Genomic DNA, 23,453 nt, shown 5'->3' on the forward strand with positions numbered 1-23,453 from the left:
CCGGGCTGCCAGGCTTTGTAGTCCGAGAGCTTTCCCCGATGGACAGACTGACGTACGGGTTTCATACAGTACAGAGTAAAAATCGAATTGGAATGTATTTTTTTTTCTTCAAATTGTTCTCAAGGGTATTTAATGCATTGACATTTGTAATCTGTGACGTTATCAAGGAATTGGATTATGAATTGAAATGGATCAGATCAAACAAAAATTGGATGACAGTTTCTTAGCAGAGCAAATAAGGAAAGAAGTGGATCCTTTTTTGGTGGACGAGGTGACCAAAATAATTTGTTCCGACATGGATATTTCAGATCAGTGTCAAAGACAAAAGAAGGACAAAGCGAAATGGGAGCCCGCTCCCTCGTGTTGCATCTTTTGTCCTGGGAAGTTTGTTACTTGGAATTAGCCGGCTCTTTTGTCTTCCTGGCATGTCACATCCAATCAGAAGCGGCAGCCGCCAGGACAGGTTGGGTATACGTAACGGGCGCCGGGAGTAAATTATCCAGCTCCGACCCGATTGGGAGTTGTCACCTCGGCACCTCCTTGATAAGAAGACGCGGTGGCTCCCCAGTCGCCCGCTGTTGGAGGAGGTCCTGGCACGGCGGCATACATTAGTGTCCCCTCCCATGTCTGTTCACGGGCTATGGCACAAAGGCCCGCTGCCTTTCATGTGTTGCCTTTCGTTAGCGATAATCCTTGCGTGAACGCCTCAACCCCGAAGCTCTTTGATCAGGTCGCAGAGGTTTCGCGAGTGAGCGTTGTAGTCACTCTCAACTTACTTTCCGGTACGGTTGAGGTGAGCTCCTCAAGGCTCCTGATGTGGAGGTTACAGTCAAACTGTTCATGAGGGTGCCCGCAAATAATGAGATGAATAATTTAAAAGGGTTCGACTCCAAATGTGTCAAAAGTTATCGTGTCAAAAGCGGTCGTGACGAAAAGCGTAGTTTCATCATTGCTGTATTGTTTTTTTAAGATACCTAGCTAACAAGCTACATAGCGAGCTAACAAGTTCTATCAAGTTCTTTCTAGCTAGTCAGCTAGCTAGAAAGAACTTTATTGATTCCACGAGGGGGAAATTTGCTCGTTTCAGCAGCTCGGCACAGAAAAGAGGGGGAAAAAACGGTAATGGGTACCAATCATCCACTCTTAATGTTGAAAATAAACCCAATGTAATAGTCATGAATCATATGACACCAAAAGTAAATGCCCAACACCTCCATCGAGTGATTATTTGTCAGAGAAGATGTAAAATTAGAACGTCTTTTCCAAGAAGCTCAATACTTCCCGCCTCGAGTGTCAATAGCAAAGGACGCTCCATTTCAATTAGCGCCGTCCTTTTAATGCAATGCGAGCGCCTCGACCGCCAGACGCCATCATCGGTGGTGAGCAAAATTAAAGTGATCCGGGACAGATTTGTTATTGAACTGCTTAATTAAAGCCACGGCGGTTGCGGTGGTCACCGACTGACAAAAGGCTGCAAACGGAATTAAAAGCGCTGCGTTTTTTTTTTAACATCGGCAACGGTTTCACGCTGACAAGATGAGCAGTGTTTGATCTACCGATCAATTAGCGGAAGGGCTGATCAAGTCTTAATTGAGTTGTCCAATTAATTCCAACGAGTCGCCTCGTTAATTCGGCTTGCAAATTGCCACGGATGGGAGTCAAAAGTGCTGTCACGTTTAAGAGTTCTTCGCACGGGAATATTTTCATGCTGCAAGAAACTAAGCGATGCCTTGAGATTGAACACATTTTCCATTGTACAACTATTGATCAAAAATACCTCTTGACAACCATGCCAATGTATGTACATTATCGATTCTCCTTAAGATATTGTCATGTTTGCTAATTCTTTGAAATAACTGAAAAACATCCACATAAAAATGAGAATCTATTCACCTTGGTGTTCTTCAGTGAGACTCAGGTGGAACTCCTTCATCGTGGCCCGATCCATCGCAGCCTGGACACGAAGCATGTCCAGCTCCTCTTCCAAGCTGACCCTGCATTAATGACATCAAAAGGATATTTAATAAAAAAAAAAAAAAAAATTCCACCACACCGCATAATTTTCTCCAAACATCCCGTTGTGACCTCCATTTATGTAGCAACATTAGCTCCTCGTTCCCTTCGGAAATCCCGCGCTCCACATTCACCTCCCCACAGAAAAGATGACACGAAGAAATTAATTAAAGTGTGTTTTATTTATTCACATGCAATTCAAAGTGACAAGAGATGAAACGCCGAGGTAGGAGGTCGTCACGCAAGCAACACGGTAGACAATCCGACTTAGGAAAGCGTGCCCAATTACCGCTCTGCAATTAGCTTGATTCTTGCTAAAGGCTAATTACGCCGCACCGTTCTGGAGACTTTGCACTTTCAAGTTATTATTAGGACACCAATTGAAAGTCTAGCGAGGATACGCAAGAGGCCCCCGCCGAGACCAGCGCACCTGAAGAACACACACCTCGCATCCCTCCCCTTTGCTGCCGAGCGGAGCGGCAGAAACGAGCTCGGTGCCATTCTACCGTCTGTTAACCTCATTTGCAGAGGAAGAGAGAAAAAAAAATAATCAAAACGCGTGAGCCACTCCGCGGAGTTAAGGAGGTCACTTGTGTGAGCGGGAAAACAATGACGATCACAATGGCAATTAACTAATGAGACAGCTTTCATTTTTTACGAGATTTTTTTTTATTTTTTGCCAAATGTCAGGAAAATGACCTGGGGAAAAGTTATAGCCAGTGCACAGGGACAGGGAATAATTAGCTTTTTAGCCCTCACAGTCCAGTAAACGCCTGCCTGGCCTAATGGCTGACCGCAGCTTAAATAAGTACACAAATGACTCTCCCTGAGGGGAGGGGGTGAGGCAGCAGATGGATATGTGTCGCTCCTTTATGGATTTTCCTCCATAAATGAACTCAAGTCGATGAGGCACCAGCGCTGCCTCCTGCGTCCCGCCTGTTAATGGGACAAACGAGCTGAAATATGCAGTAAGTGCAAGACGCCTGCTCCAGCTCGTGTTTCTCCGGAGCGCACGTCGAGATGCCGGCGATATTGATGCCCGAGCCAAAAATCACATGCAAAACATTCAATTTTGTTTAAGGCTGAGCGTGTTTTCGTGATGGAGAGAGGATCCAGTTGCAGGTATGGATGACCGAGAGCCTCCGGTTTGACTTCAAAACTGGAGTTTTGAAAGCAAAGGGATTCTTTATTAGCATGCTGCGCGGCTAATGGATCTAACACACGAGACATGGGGAAACCGAGCCAAGGATCTCGTAGAAGCTACAAAGGGTACACCCCGAGCACAAAAGTAAATCTCTTGATGTTTGATGATTGTAGACATCCAAGATCGACCGCAAAATTCTTCATGCGGGTTTTGTGGAATTCCGCGCGACTCAACCCCCTCCCTCACCTTAATGGTAATGAAAACCGTACTTTGCATTGGTCCTCAGTAGGAGGAAGATTTTATTTTTACAATCCCACCATTAGTGTATATAACATGCTGCCAAAAAGGGACTATTGACGTAGACAGTTTGGAAAGAGCCCCTGAACAAGTTTAAACAGTCACACTGGAGTACAAATTTTATCCCGATAAGGCGCACCAGTGCAGTTCTTACCTTGAGGGGCTGTATTGGACCTCTACTGGCCCACATATCTTCAAAAGTTCAATAACAATTGGAAGAATAGATTTTTGCAGAAACAAAACTGATGGCAACAAACAGATGCAACTTGGCGATGTGGTCGACACTTGTAGTCTTGTGTTTTAGAAAAGAAAAAAATCTCTCGTGGCGTGCTAGAACTTTAGCCCAGAGCAATACACTGCACGTCATTTGATGTCAAGTCGACCAGTTTCGATCCGGGAGGGTGCGCAACGCAGCTGCGTCCTTCGCAGCCATTGTGCAGAGCACTTGCTCGGAACAGAAGAATTCACCGGGAAAAAAAAGTGGAAGGACCTCTGGCATTTCCATTGTTGGAAAAATAATCTTGTTTTGAGGGCTGTTGGGGGATAGCCCTGGAGTCAAACTTGAGCTCGAGGGCTTCTTGTTCTTGGAGAGTCTCCGGTGGCTGAAACGGGGAGTTCATAGCCTAGTGCTGGATTTCAAATGAAGGGAATTGTAAAGCCACTTTTCACAATGCTGAGAAAATCCATTTTTTGGCCAAGAGGCACTTGCACAATAGCGGATCTTCAGTTGGAACAATTTTGCGAGATTGCTAAGTGATGATATCAGCAAAAAATAAATAAAAAAAATCACAATTTAACTATTTTTCTAAGAAGTAAATTCAATTTGAATGTGAATTCATTGAAATAAGTGCATTATTTATGTTTTCATTTATTTCCGCTTTGAGGTAGGCTAAGACCGGATGGCAGCATTGAAGCATGGATTATAATTACAGCATGCAAAAAAATATATATATATAAATTTTCCAAATAATTAATGACGGGGAAAATCGTTAGCAGTCTGATTTAAAAACATGCATAAAACATTCTGTTTGTGTGAGCAAAATATGTCCCTCCTCCAACACTGCCTGGGGTCCGTGGAGGGGGGGGGTCGGCAAAAGACACTCATTACTGGTATTACCTTTTAGCAAATCAAGATGAAACGAGCGGCAAGCTGAGGAACATGGTGGTAAACTTTATTAAACTTAATTAGAGTCAACGTCGCTCGCTGGGGAGCTTCATGTCCGTAATGGTCACCGTGTAAAGGATCTCGCGCCGCCGCTGCCGCAAATGATCTCAAAGACTTTTTTTTTTCTTCCCCTCTCCCCCCCTCGCCAGTAAACGCCGGCTAATTTATACTTTGATGTTATCCGAGTGCAGCATCTTAAGTCTGAGGGTGCACTGCATGTGTTTACTCTACTTATGAAAACTAAATAATCCCTGCCTCTTTTTTTAACCAACAAACCTTTTAGAACAATTAACAAGCGCGGACACAGAGTGGAGAAAAGGCGGATAATGAGGCAGATAAAAGGATCCCACTGCGAGTTTTTAGAGCCCACACTGCCTTTTACTTTCTAAGCAGTCAAGCGCGAGGACATCTCAATCAAATGTGCTCAGAAAAGGGCCAGGCTGGCAATTGGAAATGTTAGCATCATAAATCTTTATGCTAGCTAAATGAGAGTCACTGAGTCCTCGTAGTTTCCGAGGGTCGAAATGCGTCTAAATTTAGTCGCCGTGCAGAGTTAGTCAATTAAAGCACATTTTTCACCTCCTGGCTCAACCTTGAATTACGGCGCGAATATCACAGAAGGCGGTGCGCAATGCGCGGGGCCTGCTGTGCGGGAGCTAACCCAAAGAGCTAACCCGAGCCAAAGAGTCATTTTGGACCTCTGGAAGTTGTTTTGCAAGAATTGTTTGCCGAAGAGGTGATAAGGAGCATCTGTGCGGAGTCCCATGACAAAGAAGGCTACGAAAGCCAAAAGACAAATGGAGCGATGAACGCGGCTGGCATTGAAAGCTTCGAAATGGGTCTTCATTTGCTCCTAAATTCTCAACCAGCGCGAGCTAATTAGCCATTAGTTGACGATTGCGCGGCGTAACCTTCACAAGCGTAATCATCATCGCGCGGTCAACGGAGGAGCAAGCTGTGACGACTTGCCCCGCGAGTTATACTTCTCGAAAATTGCTTGTTTGTGCTCGATGATGGATCGACTGTTGCAAAGACAGAGGCGGCGAATTCTGTGAGTGCGGCCCGGCCCGTTTGCTACCATATGCGAATATATACGGGTATACGGTATTTTTCCGAGGCACAATTAAAATCCTTTCATTTTCTCAAAAATTGACCTTATGATAAGGTGCACCTTATGAATAGATTTCAAATTAAAGTTGAATAAAGTCTGACTTGTGTGCTGCCTTATAACTGCCCATATACGGAAATTTCTGAAAAAAAACCTGTTCATTGCGACTGCACCTTATAGTCAGAATTTGTTTTTTTTTTGTGCTAGAACCAATACAAGGTGTCCTGATCAGGAATGTCCATCACCACCCATCCAACCTGACCAACACCTTGACCACAACTAAGCGTCTCACCCCGCTAACCAGAAGTTACCGGTGATCCAATCCAAACTGACGTTGTAACTGGGCTGACCCGTGAAAGGCTGTGATGTGAAAAATAAAGTGTAGCTGTTCAGGGGCACATGAAGGGGATCAACGCTAAGCCCTCAGGACAGGCAAGTTACACCGTCAGGGAAAGAGGCCAGGCCCTCGTCATCCCTCGTGGCTTCCCCCCGCAGGTCACTTTCAAGGACCCTGCGTGTAGTGTGTTTGCCCGCCCCCCTGGCCCCTGTTTCCCCCAGACCATCCAGTGAACTGCTCAGTTCCAGGCAGGCAGGCTGGCTGGTGGTTGCACATCCCTTAACAGGCAGCATCAGCGGCACGAGGGCTACTAGCCTGTAATTAACTCAGACAGCTCAGGCTTGGAGAGAGGCAGCCGGGCTAGATCATAATGAGCTCAGCTGGGATTAGGAGGACAGGGCAGGGGGGTGAGCGGAGGGGAAGCGTCGGAGGGGAGGGGGGTGAGGAGGTACCAGAATTCTGGCCTCAACCTACACTGCGGCATCGCGGAGGGCCAGGGGGAGGCAACCGGGAAATGTGGAGAGGAAAGAAAGCGGCCAGGCGCAGGAGAGAGGATGGAGGAGGTGAGGAAAGGTGAAGGCCGGGGGAGACGGGAGGAGCCGAGACCGTGGCTTTGGGCCAAGCTTTGTGCCGAGACACACGGAGGGTCACCGCTAGAGCCGCGGTTACAGACGCTCCTCCACATCACACGAGACAATGAACAAGACAAAGAAAACAGTATGTGTGTTTCAAAAGTTGCGAAAGATCAGAGCGGACAATTATTATTTAACGACATCTATTATGACCCAAAAAATGGGACTCGATTGTCTTTGTGGTTTGTTGCGATGCACTTTGGTTTACTCTCTAAAAAAGAACATTGAAAGTTTTCATCAACTGATTTGTAGCGGATAATGTGAACTATAGGTGTGAAGACACCCTCGGTGAGACCACGTCATTTGTATCCGCTGCGCTTTCATGTGTGAATATTTGGGTGGCCAATTTCACAAATGAGGAAAGTCTAATGATTTTACTCTGACCCCCGCTGTTGGGTAATGATGTGACGGACTGAGGGGGGATGCTGTGAAGTCAGGAAGGTCATAGTGAATTTATAAAAAAAAATTGAAATAAGTGTGTCGGTATCTTCACGGGAAAGTGTTTCAAGTACTTAGAAAATGACTTACTTTTCGAGAGTGAGTTTACGGGTGAGGTTTTTGAAGTAGGCAAGTTCGTTCCACACCGCATCGCTGTTCTCTTGTCTTAGCTGCCAGGGCTCGGCGCGAGGTATCTTTCCATGTGGCCTGACGAACAAAAACACATCTTAAGAAATCAATTATACACTTATTAAGAGCGGGGAGGTGCCATTTTGTTTCTGCTTTTTATTTTGTGGAGGTGCAATGGCAACATGTCCCAGTGAATTTGTTGCATAGTGGAAGGTTTATGTAACGCAGAGCTATAAAGCAACACTTTGGGGATAATGGCGGGTAGCGCACATTACCTCAGCGCCTTTGGCCAATTCGCACGGCGGTAACAAGGCCCTTAGTCGCACTCTGTTTTCGTTATGCTGACCGCTTTGGCCGTATTGAAATGAGCAGCCTTGACTTTGACATCTTAGCGGCAAATCGCGCAGCCACCGACAGTACTGTTTTTGTATTTGTTAAAAGCCCAAAGGCGCCGCCTCGCACGGCCATGCGGCGGAGCATTCCCAGAGCACCTTGAAAGATGTGAATAATGGCTTTCGCGCCACGTATGCAAACAAGGGCCTTCGAATGTCGACACCTTGCTTATAAATACTTAATGACGCTTTGGTAACTGCCTCCAACTCCAAAACTGACATGCAATGTACAGTAGATGCTAGCAGGCTAGGCTAATGCTAGCAAAATTGTCGGCGTTTTGGGCTAACGGCTAACGAACTTTGAGCATTGAGTGCGTGTCATGTACTTAGCGAATAATCTCATTCGACAGTCATGAATTTGGCCTCTGCTACCTTAGCAGTGCTTTCAATTCCCTCCGTGTGATCTGCGTTCGAAAGAAATGCGTGAGACGCTTTATTAAGTCACAGTAAAGCTTTATACATTTTAATTTGTTTAGAGTGCTCCTAAAAGCTGTTGAACACAGAGCCATGAGAGAGCTATCGTCTTCAGGCCTGAGTGCTTCCCCCCTACGGTATCCTAGTTTCCATTATTAAGCAGGGGGAAACCAAGAGAACTTTTCCACGCCGCTACGGCTAATTGCTCTGATTCAGGGGGAATCTGTTTATGGGCGCAGCTTTGATCAGAGTACGGATGCTTTAATAACCTTTAATTTTATTTGCGGCACCCCCCCATCACACCGAGTATGATTAAAAAACTTTTTCCCTTCTCTAATATAAACAGGAAGTCAGCTTTTGCCCGCTCTCGACCATGCCGTTTTGCAAAAAAAAAATAAAAATGTTGGTAATGTTGAATGGCAGCGAGGTTTCATTGGGACTGCACACTGTCTGCATGTTAATGAGACAAGAAATTTCAGGCCTGCTTTGTGATTGGCCGATGCTTCCGTTGATTCTCTCTCGGTGGTGTGTGTCACTCTGCAACACGGCGAATGGGTAACGTTCAAATGTGACAATTTCAGAGTTGTAAAAATAGTGCTTCGATAAAATTTTAGGTCTTCAATGATGTTTTGATTACAAAAATGATTTGGTCAGAATCACCTATTGATAAATCGCAAGTGGGCAACATGTAGGGACTCGTCTCATTTCGTCAAAGCAAGGCAGGAGAAGCTCGAAACTCTTTTTTTCTGCCTTTAAATAGTCTCTAAAAAGTATTTAAAAATACTGACAAAGTGAAACAAAAGTGATCAATCAATCAAATGCACCCAAGTGGACTTCAGTAATTGGCCAGTGTAAAACCAGGCTGCTCCCACATTTCCAGAGTTTTGCCGGTTTTAGCGCGAAACAAGTCATTGATGGCGTGAAAAAATATTGTGGCCAAAGCGCCGTTGCCTCCGCCCGCCCTTTGTTCTCACCCCCTGAGCCACACGGCGCTGAGCTGACGTGAGCCGCCGCGCCGAGCGCGCCCGCCGCACTTTCTCACGGGCTCACGTTGCACCGCTGTTTTCTTTAATTAACCCGGAGAGAAAACAGCTGACGGGGGTCCGCACTTAGCTCCCGTTCAGCCGCCACCCATGTGCACTCGTACATGCATTTTTAAACAGCCTCGCTGGATGAATAGAGATAACAATAGCCGCTTATTAATGATATTTTGACACTTGTATAAAAAAAAAAAAATCCTGTGGTTACTGGTGAAGATAGCAGGAAGTGGCCCTTTCTCTTTTCTCCGCACCTTGCCACCCTGTAGGAGTAGACACCTCCAGCCTCCGGCTCTCACGTCCTAATGAACGCCGAGGTGGGAGAGTCACAAAACGCCTCAAATTGAGTTGGCTTGATTCGCTCGAAGGCGAATCGGGACTGCTATGTCAGCGTGACAGCAACTTCAACGCCCCCGTAGAGAATATTGTGACAAAATACGTACAATTCGTGAATGAAACGCGATTGTACGTACGTGTCGTTTGCTTTCTCTGCCGCTTTTAGCTGGTCTCTGACGGCCTTGTAGTTCTTCTGTACTAACAAAAGACGCTCACGTCTTCTGTCGTGGGCTCTCCTCAGTTCTTCATTCTCCTCAGTCTGTAAGAAACACACATTTATTAAAAAAAGCTAGATTATCTGACATTTTCTACAACTCCCCTGCAGAGAGACTAAATTAAGAACTTTGGAATTATTTTAAAGGGACACTGAACCTTTTAATTGAGTCGGCCATTTTGTTTTTTTATGGAATGTCGGCGGAAGTGTTGTACTTTGGAAGAGTTCTCGTACTTGAAACTGGCTGAGCGAGCGCACAGTAGGTTGCGTTGTTGACAGCTATTAAAACCCAGCGAGATCGGACTTCTGACTTCAAACCGGAGTAGTAAGAGAAGACAACATATGGATTTTTCTTGTCAGGAGAAGCCCCTCCCGCCTCCTCCCCATCGCTCTGACCTTAATGGCGAGGGAGAAAACACTTTGGGCGGACATGGCGAACGAGGGGGCCGCGAGTGAAAAGGAGAGATCCGGGGAAAACCAAGAAATTACTAGGAGAAGAAAGCAAAAAGGGAACGTGAAAGGAGGGGTGAGCGAGGCGAGGGGGCGCTCGGGGTGGGGGTGGCTCGGTTTCTGCTCGAGTGGCCAGGGCTTGGGAGAGTTGTCTTTCTGAAGGGAAGGAGCTTGTTTACCGCTGATATGACACGGCTGCCCTGCAGAGAGGGAAATGCGAGCCCTCGGCCCTGTTATTATTAACAAGGACAAAGAGAACAGAGAGAGCCCACACAAACACGCGGCGGACGGCAAGTGAGCACAAACAGAGACTGCCAATGACAAGTATGGATTTTCCCTAGCGTGGATTATTCACAGAGGACATCTGCAAGACTGCCCCTTCAAGCAGCCCGCAGACTCTGACAAACAAGGCTCTAATGAAAGGGTCCACGAGTGCTACTAACTGGCGGTGGAGCGACCGAGGGGGGGACGGGGACGGAACAAGTGGCAGGGCATTAGCCACATCATGGATTCCCAGGCTGCTCTCCCATGGGCGGCCCGACTCGGTTATCAGGCCACAGACCCTTGGCCGCGGCGGATCGATACGCAGCTCGTGTGGTGGACGTTCTCAAGCTGAAAAATAATTACGCGGCAACAAGCCACTGTTTGCTTGAAAGCCAAGACAATGAAGAATGCTGTTTGTTAGCCAGTCGGCCGCCGTTAGTTGCTAAGGTCAACATGTCAGCGGCACAGCCAGGCGATCCCAATTTGAAAGGCATTCTGTCGGAAAGAGCCAGTTTAGAAGATGCGGCCGAGAGTGCAAGACGCTGGAGGCGAGGTCGCTTTACGGCAATTTGATGCGGGGCACATTGCTTAACGGGAGATCTAGGGCAGAGGTCTTCAATGGGCAGGCCGGGGATACAAAAAGTCGACACACCCCTGTTCAAATGCCAAGTTGATGGGATACGGAAAAAAAAAGGACGTTAGGGTGTGCGTACTTATGCAAACAAATGATTTTTTTTTTATATTCCCTCTAAAAAGATTAGTTTATTGGGCAATAAAACTGATTCTGATAATTTCTCAAGTGGTTACTAATCAAAATGAAACATAAAATAAATAAATAAAAAATAAAACCAACTAAATAATAATACATAAAAAATACACAATATTTAGGGACAAATTATTATTGCTGCTGTGCAACACACTGTTTTAAAGAAACCTAAATAAATGTAACTTTTAATTGATAACCTGTAATCTAGGCAAAAACTAACAAGACATTTATCCAATGCCCATATGCACTCAAAGCATGAATAAATGCCGTCAGTTCCAGTTTGTTTGAGTTGTCACCCCCCCCACCTCCCTCCCTGCTCTGCATTCCTTCACGAAACGCTCCTCAAGCGGCAGATACGTAAATGGCACCATTAACTAAGACAGTCATGCGTGTCGTCTGAATCGGTGCCGAGCATCATCGTCCGCCTTGCTGATATTAAGTCCGACACTTCAGATCTGACAAGAAAATGATGCCTAATACCTTGTCGGGATTGTGTTCTAAAGGGAGATGACCTCTGCTTAATCACTCGCTCACCGCTCGGCCCAAAAGACGGAAAGGAGAGGTGAAGCGGAGGGCCGCTCCGGTTTGCGTCTTAGCGATTGAAATGACGCTTCGTCCATGTAAAATGTATCGTTGAGTGTTTTATTCAAAGTTCAAGTTCTATCAATCAATTAGGAGAGATGTGTCGCACTTTGATCTCCATTCTAAAAGGCTCAAAAACGAAAGAAAAAAACAAACCTATCAAATTCACTATTAATCCATTAATGATTTGTGATTTCACTTTTCCCTCGGCTTGAGCGTAGAGTGTACTTGGAAAACGCTTTTGCTCGAGAAGGTCACCCGGGAATCGCAATTGAACCTTTTGAGACGGCGACAAATAGCGAGATGCGGAGATTCGTACCTTGCTGATAGCTGTAATCAAACGTGCCGCAAGTGAGCCACCGGCCACATGCTGTAGTCCAGGCTCTTTATAAAACTTTACAAAAGTCAAAGTCAGCCACATTGGACCACATTTAGCATCCTCACTTATGCCCGATTTGAAAACTTTTGATGGTATAGACAAAATACAAGAGTGTATTTTTTTTGTGGGTTTGTTTTTCCTTTACGAAAAAATTGCCAGGCGTTCTGGCACTTTACACAAAATGTTCATCTACACGAGGAACTTCACCTTTGATTGCAGCAGGTCTTCGAGGTCTTGAATTCTTTGTTGCGCTTCTCTTTTTCTTCCGTGATAAAGTTCGACGCTGCCCGCTGGGGACAGAGACCGGGATCGCCGTACAGCTGCGTCCTGAGAGGCGAAAGACAACCATTAACATCTGTACTGGTAGCTACTAAGCAAATGCCAACAGAAAAAATAGGTGAATAATCCCTGCTCCTTCCTCACACCTTGACATAAAAAAAACCCCCAAAAAACAAAACAGACATTGCTGACTTTGGTACTCACAGATGCTCAGCAAAACAAAGTGGCTACCAGAGGAATAAAAGCATGCTGGGGCAGCAGGCAGAAAGTTCAGCTTGCGTGTGAAAGACCGGCAAAGGTTTCTCCCTGCGACTGGCTAATGAGTATGTTCATTTCCATTTACATTGTTTCTTTGACAATAATGATGTCCCATTAGGGAAGACTAAAGGGGCTATAGATTCCACAATGTGCTGGGCTTCATTACAAGAGGTGGGCAGGGAGGTCGCTCTAATTGCTCTACTAGGGGCCTCCAGGTTACACTTGATAGGACAACCGATTAGCGGGGAGCGGGGCGGGTAGGTGGGCTGGCTGGCTGCACTACGCTCGCCAGCCTCCCCCTCAACATGAAAATAAATAAATAAAGTGATATGGAGAAAGAAAAAAAAAAAAATCAGTGGGAACAATATGCTGGTGGAATATGAATAGGAGACGATGCGAGGCGCCCTGTGGAACCCAGGAGGCCTGACCAGATGGCGGGGCGAAAAAAAACGCAGGGCGCCTAAACGCGCAGAAGTCCTTGAGCTGGAGTGGGTGTGAAGTGCAAAGAGGAAGCACGTGAGATAAGATGGCAGATCATTAATTGCAGTTCTGATGGCTGCAGTTGCTCGTTCAAACGCACTCTGGAGGCACGTGTGTGTGTGTGTGGGACGCGACGGCTACGGCCGACTCCGGTGACCCGGCCCGCTTCGTTCCGCCGCCGCGGTCCGCTCGGATGCCGACCGCGCGTGCTTTAACTCGGCCTTAATGGTTGCGCGCAACTAATTAGCGGCTCGATTTGCATATTCGTGATGCGAGGCGTGCCAATTGGCCCGACCTCGCGTGGATGTCGCGGGGCGAAAGCGAACGGCCGGAAGGGGAATCCGAGATCAACCAGAAAAGGCCAAAGATGAAGTTGAAATTTGTTCTCAATGTGTGTGTGTGTGTGTGGTGAGGGGTACTTAACGACAGTTTTCAGAATGTTAAAAACTTTAAGGTGGCATAAGCTGGCATCTACCAAAGATACACTAAAACAAAAGTGTGATTTTCTGATGACGGCATTTTCTGACTCGCCCAGATATTTTTGTCATCGTGGAAAAAAGATTTCGGAAAACGCAAAGACGCCGCCGCGGTCTGCATCAGTTGTGCGGCTTGTTCGGCGGCCATGACCCGCATCGCACCCGCTAATGTCTCCAGAAGCGTAACGTGCACGGCGGAAGCTGCGCGTTGTCAATACAGCATTTGAAGAAAGTCTCTCTATTCTGAGCGGATATAAAAAAAAAAAAAAGTGTCTGAAACATTCCATAGACATCTTCTCGCCTTTCCTCCGCATGGAGCGAGAGAGGTCACGGCTATCAATGGGCTGGCTTATTTAGGAGGTGGGCGGCGTGGCTCGTGCGAATCTGGAGCACTCAAAGCACGACTTTGTTCAAGTTTGACGGCATCGAAACATTTTTAAAGAAAACTCTTGATCAACACCTCGAACCTCAATGGAAGCATTTGTCACTTTTTTTTCCCTCATAGGAAACAATTGAAAACCAGTTAATCCGCTCCTGGGTCAAATTAAACCATACACACAAATTCCTTTTCTGTCTGTATAAACAACAAGGCGGATGCAGCGTCCAATAAAGCACATCCACGTCGATAATCATAAATTAGAAATGATAAGGGCCGCACGCTGGTGGACGTCTATAGATTAGTATCACGTCCGTTTAAAAAATACATCGTCATCATTTGATTGCAGCCTCGGTTCCGTTAAAGCAGACGGGATATGAATCGGCAACTTAATGATGATGAGGCGTAAACAACAATATCGCGCCAGCCTGTCTGTCCTGAGGCAAACCGGGGAAGCTCGTTGAACGGCATCAATACTATTAAAGTATTTGCCGCAAAATAATTACATTCCGTGTATAAAGGAGAAGAAGAGGCCCTCCCGCTGAAGCCTTAATGAGGACAGTGGCAGAAATCAAACTTCTCTTCGGGCCAGCGTTGGTCGTGCGAGTGAGGCCATCTCCAAGCCTGCCAAACTTAAAGAGAATGTCCAGAAGATCAAAAAGCTCGTCTCCGTGTTCATAATGTCCCGCTCAAGCGGTAAATCAGCCGGTGCCTGGGCCCAAGGCATGCGTGAAACCGGCAGCACACGCCGGGCCTGATCACAGTGTGTGTGGAAATGTGTTTTCGGGACAAAACGGGAAGGAAGGCTCTAATGAATCACATGGCTAGCAACGCACCGTTGCCTCCGTGTCACTTCTGCGGCTTTGATCTGACGCCGGCGGCGTAATTTTCGGGGAAGTGCGGCCGCGTAAGCTCCCCCCCGCACACGCGCCCGTCGAAGAGAAACTTGTGTCGACCCACCTGCCGCCTCCCGACAGGAGAGACTTCATCCTCTGAATGCTTGCGGCGAAGCTTTGGGGACGCGGTGGCGGCGACCGTCAGCTCGGACGCTGGTGCCTGCAAGTTAAAAAAACAGATTGGCATCAACTTAAAAGCAGAAAAGCTATTTTAAAAAGGTGAGACTTATAGACGCTTCTGTCTGGCTCCAAAACTTGACATTTGCCGACATCTTTACACCTACGGCGTAAAGTAGGAGGGGGGGGGACAGTCACACCTGCTGCTGTCGACACTTAACTCATCAAATCCGACGAAGAGAGGCCTTAGCAACGGCGTCTTGAACAGAAAAGCACGTCATCACCTTTTTGCTCCCTCTCCGACGAGGTTGTGATTGCATTATCGGAAATTTGGCATCTGGGCGCGACCCCATTAACTGCTGCAGTAATCAACTTTAAGCAAACCGGGAGGCGAGGTGGATGATAAATTATTAGCTGGGAAGAGTTTGTTCATGTTTTATTAAATTGCCCTGCCAAAGGGGGTGGGGTGGGCCAAATTATCTGGGGTCTCATTTAATGGACGCTGGCCATACTGGCGAATCTGCTACAATTATTTATCACTTTCACACAGTCAAGAGGACAGACAGACTTTTTTTTTTTTGCAACAGCAGCAGTGGCTACTGAGCAATTTGGATGGTTGTGTTTTTTTTTTGTGTGCAATACATACTAACTGCCACTAGGTGCGGTTTCCATCCGCAAACATCTTTTTGTGTCTTTAAAAATGAGCAGTTTGACTCTGTTAGTTCGTTGTTAGCGTCAAAGATTAAAAACAAAACCGGGTAAGAACATCCAGTTTTGAGGACACCAAAATTGAAGTGGAAGTCATCAATTTTGGCTCGAACGTAGCATTTTTGGCAAATTCCAAGTCTCGGTGAACTCTACTTGTGCCTCGAACAGATTTCCAGATCTAATTTCCTGGCATTGTACAACGTACCAAAGAAACAGTCTAAAAATACATAGCGCTCCCCGTATTGATTTTCTAGTTGAAGACAAAGACATTTTAGATGTAAAGAGAAGCTCGCTCATAATGATGTCATGAGTTTAAAAACAACAGATTTGGAGTGAGCGTGAAGGAGAAAAGAGCAAGCAGGTGCAGTGAGAACAAGACAGCAAACAGATAAGTGGGAGGCTGGGGGGAGTAAATAAGAGGGAGAAGAAAAAAAGAAAAAAGCCTGTCTCGGTAATTACCGAACACGATTAGGTTCTTGGGGGAACTTGTCTGGCACTGGTGGGCCTCGCTGGCGAGGCCGGACCATATGGAGGGATGCTTGCGATGGCTCTCCCTGAAGCCCGTGACCCGTCTGTTGCCGAGCTCTTGAGCTGAATGCGCAATGAGACTTGCCAGGCCTAATGTGTGACACGTGCGCCGTTTATACCGCAAAATAAATCTGATCAATGTTGATTACTACGGCGGCTGTGATTTGGGGAGGGGCACGGCCTTCATAAAAAAAATAATGGCAATTTTCCATTATCTTTTTTTCATATAATACACATTTTGTATCGAACAGAGGTACTGAGTGAACCAAAAATAAATATTTAAAATACAGTAAACGACAAATATCTGTGAGAAAAAAAAGAATTAAATTGAGAAATTAAATTAGAACAAAAATCATTACATTCATGAAGTTGTAAGGAGGTTGTGAACCCATGAGACTGGTGTACAACTGCTAAAAGTAAAAACAATCAGCAAACATGAATCAGTGGTGCTCTAAAATGACAAAACAAAAAACTTTTTTGCAATTGAGATTTCTCTCTCTCTTTTTTTTTTTAATAAGCCGCCATGCTGCGCATGTAACCGTTCCGGGGGATAAAAAAAGGTCGGCGGGTATGGCTGCTTTAGAAGCAGGGGGCTGCGAGCTAAAGGCCCCCCACCAGGCCAAGAGGTGCACTTGGTATGCAAGAGGGTGCTTCTTCAAAGAACCACTGTGTGCATATATGTATGAGTGTGTGCAATAACTGCTGTGGTGAGGGACTTTGGAGAAGGACAGTGAGCGGTGAGGAGAAGGTAAGCCGTGTGTATATTTGCGTGTGTACACATCGCCCTGAGTCCTCCCACGCAGTCTGCTTGACCCCAGCGCGTATGCGCTTAAGCGAGCGCCATGTAGCCGAGGCGGCACATGGCTGCGCTTCCTTAATGAGGTGGGCTGCGCGGACGGGCCGGGCTTCTCATCTAATGAGAGCAGTTGAGCTGGTAAAAGCGCACCGCCGGAGTCCATGTCATTAGCCCGGCCGCCGACGTGGCTCGGCTCCAGAAGGCGCACCGCGACCCGCGTTGACAACGCTATTTATTTTTCATAAACACAGCCGAGAAGAAGCAGTTTTTCTTTTTATGGAAGTAGAAACACAAGGATGCAGATGAGGAGAATATATGGGGGCTAAATAGCAGAGTGGATTACTTTTAAATTAAACATGCTGCTAGAGAGGCTAAAAGAGTGGAGCAGATGGTCATCGCCACTTAGTACGGCACCTAAATGTTCAGTACGAAAAACACCAAAACACTGGAGTCTTTAAAAAAAAAAAAAAAAAGTCAAAGCACAAGACGAGCAGCAAATAACTTTTCTTTATACCTTCGCTCTTTTGCTCGATGGGCGAGCATCCAGTAGTTGAATGAGTGCCCACAGGATGAGCACATTATCACTCATGGACTCAGCTGAAGCTTCCAGAAAGCCCGAGGTCTGCTACGGATTACACTCTAATGGTGCCCTTTAATCACAACACAACACTGACTGACAGCCAGACAAAAAAAAAAAAAAAAACCTACAAGAGTAAACTTGATGCTCTGTTGTCGACTGGATCGTAGAAAAGTTATAGTGGAAGCTCCAAAGAGAAGTTAATCAGTTTAAAGTGGAAATTAAAATAAAATCAAACTATCCACCATTTGAAGAAGCTACGTTGAAAGAAATCCTAGGTTTGATTCATTAGATCGTTGTGCTAAATTCAATTTGTAATTAGACGGTTACCGGGACAACGTGCGTGGCAATACACACAAAAGAAAAAGACGCAAAAAAGCAAAACACAATTATGGAGGTAAAGTTAAAGTCTTATGAGACTTTTTTTTTTCTCCAGAAAATTCTGGTTGAACTTCACAGTGTTAAACTTGTGAATGTTGCGTTGTGGAGATGTGTAGTTTGCTACTGGCCGGGGACCGCCGTGGGTCCTCGGTGAGCACAAAAACAGATGTTCATCACGCGCTACCTTTACCTCGGCATCAACTTAAGTGAGCACGGACACGGAACTCGCAATGGGTCTTATTCTCCTCTCGTATTCCCCAAAGCTATGCGGCCTGATAATAACAATAATAGAAGAAGAAAAAAAAAGAAATCCCAACACCGCGGGATGAGCGGAGTGTTCAAAGCTGCCACTCTGGCCTGTTTTCAAATGAGCGCCGCGTCTCCTCCGCCTCGTGCTCCTGTTGCGATCAGCACTTTGATCACCTTGGACGGGGAACTTCCAACCAAAAACATTTAAATTTAAAATCACATCTGCCCCGACAACCCGAGCATTAGAATTTAACAGGTGTTCCGGAGGAACTTGTTACGGAATTTGTGATTACGTGCCCAAATACACACGCGCTTTTAATTCAGTGCCTTTTTTTTTTTTTTTTTTCCCGTCTCTCGCACAACCTGTCAGTGAAATTGCAGAGTGGGAACCAGAACGCCCTCCCGACTGAGCGCTCCCGCTTTGGGACGGCGGATCTGTTTACCTGCTCGCTTGATGTCAGTAGGTGTGAAAGTTAAAGACACAAAAGATGGGATCTCCAAGCTGCTAGCGAGCGTTCAACTTTCGACACGTGCTACACGCAAACAGCGCCTCTTCTAAATATCGTATTAATTACCGGCAGGAAGACTACGCCGCTGTAATTAATTAACGGCTAAACGATCCATTTATACATACGGGCGGCTGGTTAAATTACCGGGGTTAAGTGGTGCGGGGCGATGGCGTCTCGCTTAGGATCTGATATCTGCGACAGTCTGCCGGTTATTACCGAGCGGTCCGATTGACCGAGCGCAAAAACTCATCAGCTGCCGTGAAGATGTTATCTGACAAAGTCTGGTCCTGCGGCGTGATGTGGGCAAATAAATAAAAAAAATCGCATATCTTTTCACCTCATTAGCTGCCACTTAATTTGAATGCGGTTTTCATCTGGCTTCGAGGCGCTCTCTAACTCGAGGGTGACAGTTCAAAGATGGCCGCATTGCAAACTCAAAAACTGGCATCTGCTCACGGCTATGTGACTACTGTGACCTCAAAGGCAGACTGGCCTACCGTCACTAAAACAGTTTTTCTCACCTTCAAGTTGGTTTGTCTGTTGCTTGAGATGGAAATTTCTGCCCGCTGAGTTTGTCGCTGCTGTTGTTGTTGTTGCAGCTGGGCCTGCAGTTGCAAGATGTGCTTCTCCTTGTGGGCCAGCTGGCTGCTCAGCTCCTGGTGGCTCTGCCGCAGCTTGGCCTCACTTGACATGAGGGTCTGGTAGCATTGGCTCAACTCGCTGTAGAGCTGTCAAATGACATATGGGGGGCATGACTAGGCAGCCTAAAAAAATCGGTCCCAGCGGGTACTTGTTAGGCCCAAGGACAACTTAGATGCGTGTGTACCTTCTGACACGAATTGGTGTCAGCAGTATGCGCTTCTTCCTGGTTCCTCATCACCTTCTGCGTGTCCACGTTGAGTCCCTCCAGTTGCTTGATCAGCTGGCTCTGGGCCGCCGCGTGCTCTGCGCTCCGTTTGTACAACATCTGCACTTCGCTGAACTCACACCTGCCAACGCACACAAAGCGCGTCGCGCAAATTAATTTCGCCACAACCGCGCGACCGATAAAGAACGCTTAATACGAATCAATTCCCAGAGTTGCTGCGGAATTACAAGCGTAAAGTGCTCCTCGAACGCGCGAAGCCATCTTTAATCACCGAGCTAAAACCTTGAGAGGCCTTGGCGAGCTCCGAATGTGACTGACACATTAGAGCGCGGCGGCCATTAAAACAGAAAAGTAGTTAAAGAAAAAAGAAGAAAAAAAAGATGAGATTACCACTAAGGCTCCTAACGGTTCCCAGAGTTTTTATCATATCGACTACAGCTTAGCCAAAGCCTGCCCAGTTTCCCTTTTCTGCCTCCTTAAAAGCGCATCCACTATTCGGGGCTTACGGGGTGGCTTTAGGTGAGCCGCGCTTGGAAATATCAGTGTCACCCCCGAGCCTCTGCGTTGAAAGCGGGGGGTACTTAGCGCCATCCGCATGCACACTCAGCACTAAACGTAAACTCGTTGAAAGCAGATGAGGCGTGCGGTGGCACGTGTAGCGCACCCGAGTTTGCGAAGCTGATGGTCTTTTGTTGCCACTTCCTGTTCTTTGGTGGAGAGGCGAGCTGCCAGGGCGCTGTTGTGGCTCTGCGTGGTGGATACCTCCTGCCGGGCGATGCGCACTTCTTCCTCAAGATCCTGGAAGGGTAATTTTGGAGAAAGTCATGGCAAGGATTTGTAAATAGTCAAATGTACACATTCATGGAAAATATAACTTTATTCTCAACATATTTTAAGAAGAAAAATAAAATAATAAAATATTTGTTCCCACTATTTGTAATTTCACATTTCTTAGTGTCTGCCGCTTTCCTTTTTATTTGAACTAACCATAAACAAAATAGCCTATTTTTAGTCATCAATCACCCCCAAAAAACATTCCTCCAGGTGAAATCCATTTTTTTCCACATATATAGCAGAAGCTATTCTTCCATGAGTGCTTTCAAAGTGTGCTTTTGCTGCAGCAAATTTTTTTTCCCTTTCTTTCCTGAGGTTGGTTTGAGAGGAGAAGGAGCGAGGGATCAGCGATGTCAAGGTGTGCAGAAGAAATGGAAACGCCGCAGAGGACAAGGACCATCGCGTGCGTGTGCTCCAAACCTTGACTCTGGCCTGAGCAGCCTCCCTCTGGTCACGCTGGTGGTGGGCCCGCCTCTCCTTCTCCTCCAGGTCAGCTTGCAGGGCGACGCAGCGGGACGCTAATCCCCCTTTCTCCTCCTCGAGTGCACGCGCCGCCCGCTGCGCCTCCTCCTCTTTCCTCCCACACTCCGTCTTCAATTCCTGGATGAGGATGAGGGAGGCGCGCGTGTCAGGGGACGGGGTCGAGAGGGCCAAATCAACAATAACACGAGAAAAACAAAAAAGTTATGATGGAGGAGCTTTTCCCTTCCCCTTGCGTTTCAGATTGTTTGCTACCGGCACAAGTCCAAAAAAAAAAAGTTCCGGTTGTGCCATATACAGTAGATGTGTGATTTATTTCACACGCAACAATGGAAAAATTGAAATGACATTTTTACAATTCATTGAAAAATACAGCGATGTTTTGATAGCCATGTTTATGAAGTTATTAAGTAAATGAGATTTGTCACAATGGATTCATGCACAGCTCATTTTCAAATTGAGCCACAATTTTGCCACTGTTTACCTTTAAAATATTTTAAAAACCAGAGGTGTTTTTTCCCCCCAATATACACTTAGGGTCACATAAACCCATCTTTGATTCAAGTTTGCTGTCTCGAGTTTCCCCTTGTTTTTTTAAATAACAGTAGGGGCTCTACCGATCCATGAATATGTAATGCTTGGCGGGGCTTTGATATTTTGTTTTTCCCCTAATTTAGAGCGGGAGATGCCCGCGTGAGCCGCTGATTGGCCGAGGTCACCTGCACCGTGGGGCTCGCGCTCGCCGGCCGCACGCCGACAAAAGGGCCGCCGTGTCGGCTTTAATGAGAACGGCGCCGGGCGCGAGGCCCGTTCGACTGGCCTTTTGATGCTGTCCCCCTGCCATCTCTCGCCGTGAGACGGCAGCAAAACAGTGAGAGGACTGTTCCTCTATCAATTAATCATAGCCGGGTCCCACGCGGTCATAATTAGGGGGCGTCCGCGGCGAAAGACGCGCTCTCGCCACTCTCCTCCCCATTGATGCGGTCATTAAGTATTTATCTGCAAGTTAACAACCGGCTTTTCTTTTGCTGGTCCTTACCAGCTGTTAAGTATTCTCTGCGGCAGGACAAATCCGGAAGGAAAAAGCCACAAAGCTCGCCATTGCGTTCAAGAGGAATCCGAGCTACATTTGACGGACCCACCTGCAGTTGCGCGCTCTTGTCGAGCAGCTGTTGACTCACGGCGTCCAGCTCGCTCTTCATTAAAGCCACCTCCTCGGCCATCGATGGGCATCGCTTGTTCACCTCTTGCTGCTTTTCGGACACTTGCTGCGGATAGAAAGCGGGCAAAAAGAGAAGCTAAAAAAAAGTCTTTGCCGAGGCGAAATCAAACACTTACAACAGTCTCGGATCGTATTGGGCTCGACTTGAACGTCACGTGACCAAACTCAGAATGCAGTTGAGCCGTGATTGGGCGAGCAACTCTGATGTCATTTTTAGTTGGCGACAGGTGGCAAAATGCAAATAAAAACGCTAAAATCAGATTTTGCTGCTTAATTCTGTCAGCTTTTGCGGGCCTCCCGGCCTCGCTACGTAGGCGGCGGCGATTTGGAATCGTGTTATAATCCGCGACCTTCTGCGAGCGTGCACTCGTCTCAAATAACACGCTGCTCTGGGATGCAATTAACTGCCACGATGTGGGAAATGGCTCTGATCCGTCCGGATTGTGGATTTAGGCCCTCGCCACTTCCGGATTGCTGTGCTAAGAGCGCGGAGGTGGTTGGGGGGCTTTCATCGAGATTTAGACGTGGGAGCGTCAGATAAATTCAAACGTTGATAATGAGGTCGGCGTGAACAATTTGAGCCTCGGTCGTGCTCAATTTGTAAGAGGGGAGGGGGAACGACGCTTTTTAAGGTCGAGGACAGAAAGCTTAGCACGTGCATTTCCTATATGGTTAACAATGAAAGTTTATAACAGTTTAGAAAAAGTAGTGGGAGCAACAACATGGAATGAGATTTTTTTTTATAAAAAAAGAAAAAATCCCGACACATTACCTGCTTCAGATCCTGTATCTGCAAGTCTTTGGCCTGAAGGATCTCCAGCACCTTCCTGTCCTTCATCTCACCTTTGTGCTTCTCCCTAAAAGACAGAATGGTGGAAGATTTACAAACCTTCAGATCAAAGTCACTTCTTAAAAGAGACTATGATGGAGAAATGCATGGAAAGGGCAAAGAAATAGCAGACTGGGAGGAATTCCCAAGTCACCACGCTCCCGGGAACATTGTTGAATGATATCGTCAGAGTCTCCCACACATTTTTCAACCTAAGAACCTTTTTAAACACCGCGGAAGGAACTTATGTATTCTGAAAGAGTTTAAATGCACCCAACAGACCTCAAACTAAGGCCCATAGGCCCGACCAGGCCCATCACAACACTTTGTGTGGCCCGCCGAAGCAAATCTTGACTTCCACGATTCTTGCTGCAATGCCACAAAATTGAAATCATAGATAAAAAAATTAAAAAAAGAAGAAAATTCGAAAGATTTACAGGAAACACCGCAGTGAACTTTCCTTTCAGCCCCCCCTGGCACATCTTTAATCATG

At 46.5% G+C, this 23,453-nt stretch overlaps 1 protein-coding gene across 4 annotated transcripts in view; it reads right to left on the reverse strand.

Moving 5' to 3' along the window:
• The window catches only part of cntln (centlein, centrosomal protein), a 58,323-nt gene that overhangs the window by 30,750 nt on the left and 4,120 nt on the right, over positions 1-23,453 (reverse strand). For all 4 annotated transcript variants that reach the window (XR_005098369.1, XM_037255358.1, XM_037255247.1 and 1 more), the window contains exons 3-13: positions 22,904-22,988; positions 22,052-22,177; positions 20,850-21,029; positions 20,260-20,393; positions 19,554-19,716; positions 19,249-19,455; positions 14,927-15,022; positions 12,305-12,424; positions 9,580-9,701; positions 7,225-7,341; positions 1,894-1,994 (exon numbers count right to left, since the gene is read on the reverse strand). Coding sequence is in view for 3 of the 4 variants with exons in the window: in XM_037255358.1 (XP_037111253.1) it covers positions 1,894-1,994; positions 7,225-7,341; positions 9,580-9,701; positions 12,305-12,424; positions 14,927-15,022; positions 19,249-19,455; positions 19,554-19,716; positions 20,260-20,393; positions 20,850-21,029; positions 22,052-22,177; positions 22,904-22,988 (1,451 nt within the window). In the remaining variant the exon portion in view is untranslated. The remainder of the gene's footprint in view (positions 1-1,893; positions 1,995-7,224; positions 7,342-9,579; positions 9,702-12,304; positions 12,425-14,926; positions 15,023-19,248; positions 19,456-19,553; positions 19,717-20,259; positions 20,394-20,849; positions 21,030-22,051; positions 22,178-22,903; positions 22,989-23,453) is intronic.

Source organism: Syngnathus acus, chromosome 1 (genome assembly GCF_901709675.1).
Source record: "Syngnathus acus chromosome 1, fSynAcu1.2, whole genome shotgun sequence".
Lineage (NCBI taxonomy): Eukaryota > Metazoa > Chordata > Actinopteri > Syngnathiformes > Syngnathidae > Syngnathus > Syngnathus acus.